This window comes from Empidonax traillii, unplaced genomic scaffold, assembly GCF_003031625.1.
Source record: "Empidonax traillii isolate 1590-97213 ecotype Southwest subspecies unplaced genomic scaffold, ASM303162v1 scaffold1840:size75935, whole genome shotgun sequence".
Classification (NCBI taxonomy): Eukaryota; Metazoa; Chordata; class Aves; order Passeriformes; family Tyrannidae; genus Empidonax; species Empidonax traillii.
In genome coordinates this window covers 69,889-74,082 of record NW_020957033.1, presented here as the reverse complement: position 1 = coordinate 74,082, position 4,194 = coordinate 69,889, and the positions used below count along the sequence as shown (strand labels likewise).

The window sequence follows — 4,194 nt, the reverse complement described above, 5'->3', positions numbered from 1 at the left end:
TGGTGTTCTGGGGGTCTGCAGTGCAGTGGGGGGACCCCAGGTGTGAGGGGGTCTGTGGGCAGGGGCACAGCAGGGACACTGGCAGGGCTGGAGGGTCCTCAGTTCTTGGGTACCCCCCCATTCCAGGAATTCCATCCTTATTAAGGATAATCCCTATGGCAACCTGTGGGCACTCCCAGGTGGGCACGGGCTGGGGGCCATGGAGTGGCTGCCAGGGCCTTTCCCTGCCGGGATTTGGCCGGAGCAGGGAGGAATCAGCCCCCGGGACTGGGGAAAAGGCACATATTGACCGACTAAAAATAGCACTGCCATGGAATGTCATGGAAAACCCCCAGCACCAGGATTTGGGGGACCGTCCTGGTGCCCGCCCCGGCACTGGGGAGCAGCGGGATGAGGTGGGATGTGGTGGGATGCTCCAAGCACAGGGCTGGGATTGGGATTGGTGTTGGGATCAGGGTTGGGCTTGGCCTTGCAATTCAAGTTGGGATCAGCTTTGGAATCGGGGTTGGGATTGGCCCTGGGACCAACGCTGGGATCAGTGCTGGAATCAGTGTTGGGATTGGGGTCGGACCAACCAACTGGGAATTTACAGCTCGAGCACAACAAAAACAACGGAGAAATATGGGGGGACATGGCAGTTTTCCGGTAGTCCCGGAGGACAAGGCAGCTCCTGCCAGGCTCAGTGCAGTGGCCATTGCAAAGGAACCGGGGGTCACCTCGGGGGTGGTCCTTTCCTGGGTTATCCATGAGCCCCTGATCCTCCCAGCGCCCTCCTCCTTCCCAAACCGATCCGGGGTCGGTTCGTCACCGGCGGCTCCCGGCCCGTGAGTCAGCACAGCCGGAGCCGCCGGATAAAAATATCCCGCTGGGTGTGGGGGTGGGCAGGGATTTGGCTGCTGACGGGAACACATGTCCGGGGCCACCGTGGGAACCGTGGGGACCCGGACGGGACCCGGAGCCGAGCTCGGTGTGGGCACCAGGAATTCACCGAGGCGCAGCACCCTGGACTCCCGTGGCCTCCCCGCCACGACATTCCCAGGCAGCATCCCACGTTCCAGGCGACCTCTCTGCCCTGACATCCGCAGGCAGCATCCCGACCTCCACGCGGCCTCCCCGCCAAAACATTCCCGCGCAGCATCCACGACCTCCACGCGGCCTCCCCACCACGACATTCCTGGGAAGCATCGTGCCCTCCCTGCCGCAGCATTCCTGGGAAGCATCTCAGCTTCCATGTGGCCCTCCCTGCTGTGCCATTCCGGGCAGGTGCAGCGAGGAGGCTCCGCAATGTGCCGAGGCAGCGGAGCGAAGCCCCTGGGACGCGGGTCAGCAGTTCCTGGCAGCGCGAGATGCTGAGCAGGGAGGGGGAGGACTGCAGTGTCCCCGTGTCCCTGTGTCCCAGTGTCCCAGTATTCCTGTGTCCCAGTGTCCCTGCGTCCCCATGTCCCTGCATTTCTATGTCCCTGCATCCCTGTGACCATTTCTTCATGTTCCTACATCCCTGTTTCCCCGTGTTGCTGTCCCTGCATCTCCATGTCCCCACATGCCCACGTTCCCATAGCCTTGTGTCCCTGTGTCCCTGCATTCCCATATCCCTGTGTTCCCATATCCCTGTGTCCCTGTGTTCCCATGTCCCTGTGTCCCTGCATTCCCATGTCCCTGCATTCCCATATCCCTGTGTTCCCATATCCCTGTGTCCCTGCATTCCCATATCCCTGCGTTCCCATGTCCCTGTGTCCCCACAGGCTGCAGTGCCACGGGTGGGCTCCATTCCAGACCCCCACAGGCACTGCTGGCCTGGAGCTGCCGCCACAGCTGCACCCATGGCCACTTCTGGATCCGTGGTGCCACCTGCATCCGTGCCCAGCACATCTGCATCAGTGCCAGCGCCTGCATCCCTGGCAACATCTGGATCCCTACACCCGCCACCACATCTGCATCTGGGGCCACAAAGTGTCCCTGTGCCCACATCTGGATCTCTGTCCACACCTGCATCTGGATCTGCAACCACATCTGCACATCTGGATCCGTGCCCACAGTTGCACCCACAGCCCACATCTGCACCCAGGGCCACATCTGGATCCTTCTACACAGCTGCATCCATGGCCACAACCCCGTCTGCAGCCACATCTGGATCCGTGCCCAGGACTGCAGCTGTGGCCACATCTGCGTCTGCAGCCACATCCACAGCTGCATCCACAGCTCACAGCTGTATCCACACCCACATCTGCACCAGTGCCAACGTCTCTGTGGGCACACCAATCCCAAGTTTTGGCTCGATGGGCCCCGTGGGGGCCGTGATGGGCCGGGGGGCGGGATCCGGGATCCGCCCTGGAATTACGAATCACGGTGTAATTACCCCAGATGGGCCCAGAGCTCCAGAGCTTCAATCAGGGAAATCACAGGAGTTCCAGGGAATTTTAACATCAGGAGATATTAATGAGAACAAGTTCAAACAGGGGGATCCGTCCTGTACACATCCTGCAGCACTCCTGCATCCATCTTATATACATCCTGAATCCCTCCTGCATCCACCTTTCATCCATCCTACATTCCTCCTCCATCTGCCCAGGGCATCTGGGATCTCTTGGAATCACTCAGTATCTCTCAGAATCACCCGGGACGCTCTTGGAATCCCCCGGGATGGTCTCAGTACTGCCTGGGATCTCTGAGTGCCACCTGGGATCTGTCAGTGACACCCTGGACCTCTCAGAATCGCCCGGGATCTCTCCACATCCTGCAGGATGCTCGCAGTAACCCCCAGGATCTCCTGGTACCTCTGGGATCCCTCACGCTGCCCCTGCCCCCCCCCGGGTGCCCCGAAGCCGCCGTACCTCCCTCTGCAGCACGAGCTCCTTGGTGAACAGCGTGGCCTCCTCGCTGAAGGGCTCCCCTTCCTGCGTCAGCCCCGGGATGTTCCGGGCGCCCCGTGGGCACTCGATGCCTGGGGGAGGAAGAGGAGGAGGAGGAGGAGGAGGGTGAGGCCGAGGTCACCCACCTGCCACCACCGGGAATGGCCCCCAGGGAATGGGGTATTGGAGTCAGGGGGAATGTGGGAAGCTCCGTGGGAGAGGATGGGATAGCTCAGGACCCACAGGGATGGGGATGTGGGGACATATCCAGACTCCCACATTTGCAACCTCTCTCCCTGACTCAGCTTCCCACTGCCCTCAGGATACCCCTGGGATAACCCCCCTGCCCTGGAAAACAGGGAAGTCCTGCATTATTAATTATAATTTACATAATTTGCATAATTAATGAAGTGCTGGGGATTACAGCTCCACGCCGGAGCCGTGATCCTTCGGGAAGGCGGTGACAAGGTGTCACATCCCCAGGACCACAGTGATGTCACCGTCCCCCCCAGACAGCACAAGAACATGGATCTGTTCCCAGAGCATCTGGGAGCAACTGGAGCCCACGATGTCCCTGTGTCAACAGGACCACCCCCATCCTGTCATATCCCCATCCCCAGCTCTATTAGATCCTCATCCTCATCCCTGTCCCTGTTGTATCCCTGACCCCATCCCTATCACATCCTCATCCCCGCCCTTTGTCGTTTCCCCATCCCTGTCCCCATCCCCACCATCACACTATTCCAGTCCCATTCCCATCCCAGTCCCATCCCTACTGCACACCCATCCTCATCCCTATCCCTGTTGTACCCCCATCCTGCCCCCATCCCATCTCTGTCTCCATTCCCAGGCTATGCTGCCTCCAAGGGAAGCCAAACACTTCCAAGGAATCCAGCAGGAGTTTCCCAGGCAGCTCCCAGCCCTGTCCCTGCCCACTGATCCCAACCCCGGTGCTGGCACTGATTCTGATCCCGGCACTGATCCCATGTTCCTCTGACAAGGATCATCTCCAAGCACCGTGCTGGGAGAGGGAATGAGGAGCCGGAGCTGCCCTTCCTCCTTCTTCTCCTCCTCTTCCATGGAGAGGGCTGAGGTTTTATGCACCATGGTGGAATTTTTTCCCTCAAAATAATAAGGAAAGAGCCGAGGAAGCACGGGAATCCTTGAACTACATGAGCTGAGAGCAGCGTTTTCTGGCTGCCGGCTCCTCCATGCTGGGATCCCACTTTGGATCCTCTCCCGGCCCCGGCGCTTCCCAACCCCACCCAAGGGAAGATTCTGGAAAAGGCAAAGCTCAGAAAGGATGGGCTGAACGCGCTCATCCCCCTGGGAACGCTGCAGGGAG

At 59.9% G+C, this 4,194-nt stretch overlaps 1 protein-coding gene across 1 annotated transcript in view; it reads right to left on the bottom strand.

The window, feature by feature from the left end:
• Positions 1–716: 716 nt before the first annotated feature.
• The window catches only part of LOC114071100, a gene marked incomplete at its 3' end in the record, with an annotated part of 60,297 nt that continues 56,819 nt past the window's right edge, over positions 717–4,194 (bottom strand). Inside the window, exons 11-12 of the mRNA XM_027908784.1 lie at positions 2,832–2,941; positions 717–1,349 (exon numbers count right to left, since the gene is read on the bottom strand). Of these exons, the coding sequence (XP_027764585.1) occupies positions 717–1,349; positions 2,832–2,941 (743 nt within the window). The remainder of the gene's footprint in view (positions 1,350–2,831; positions 2,942–4,194) is intronic.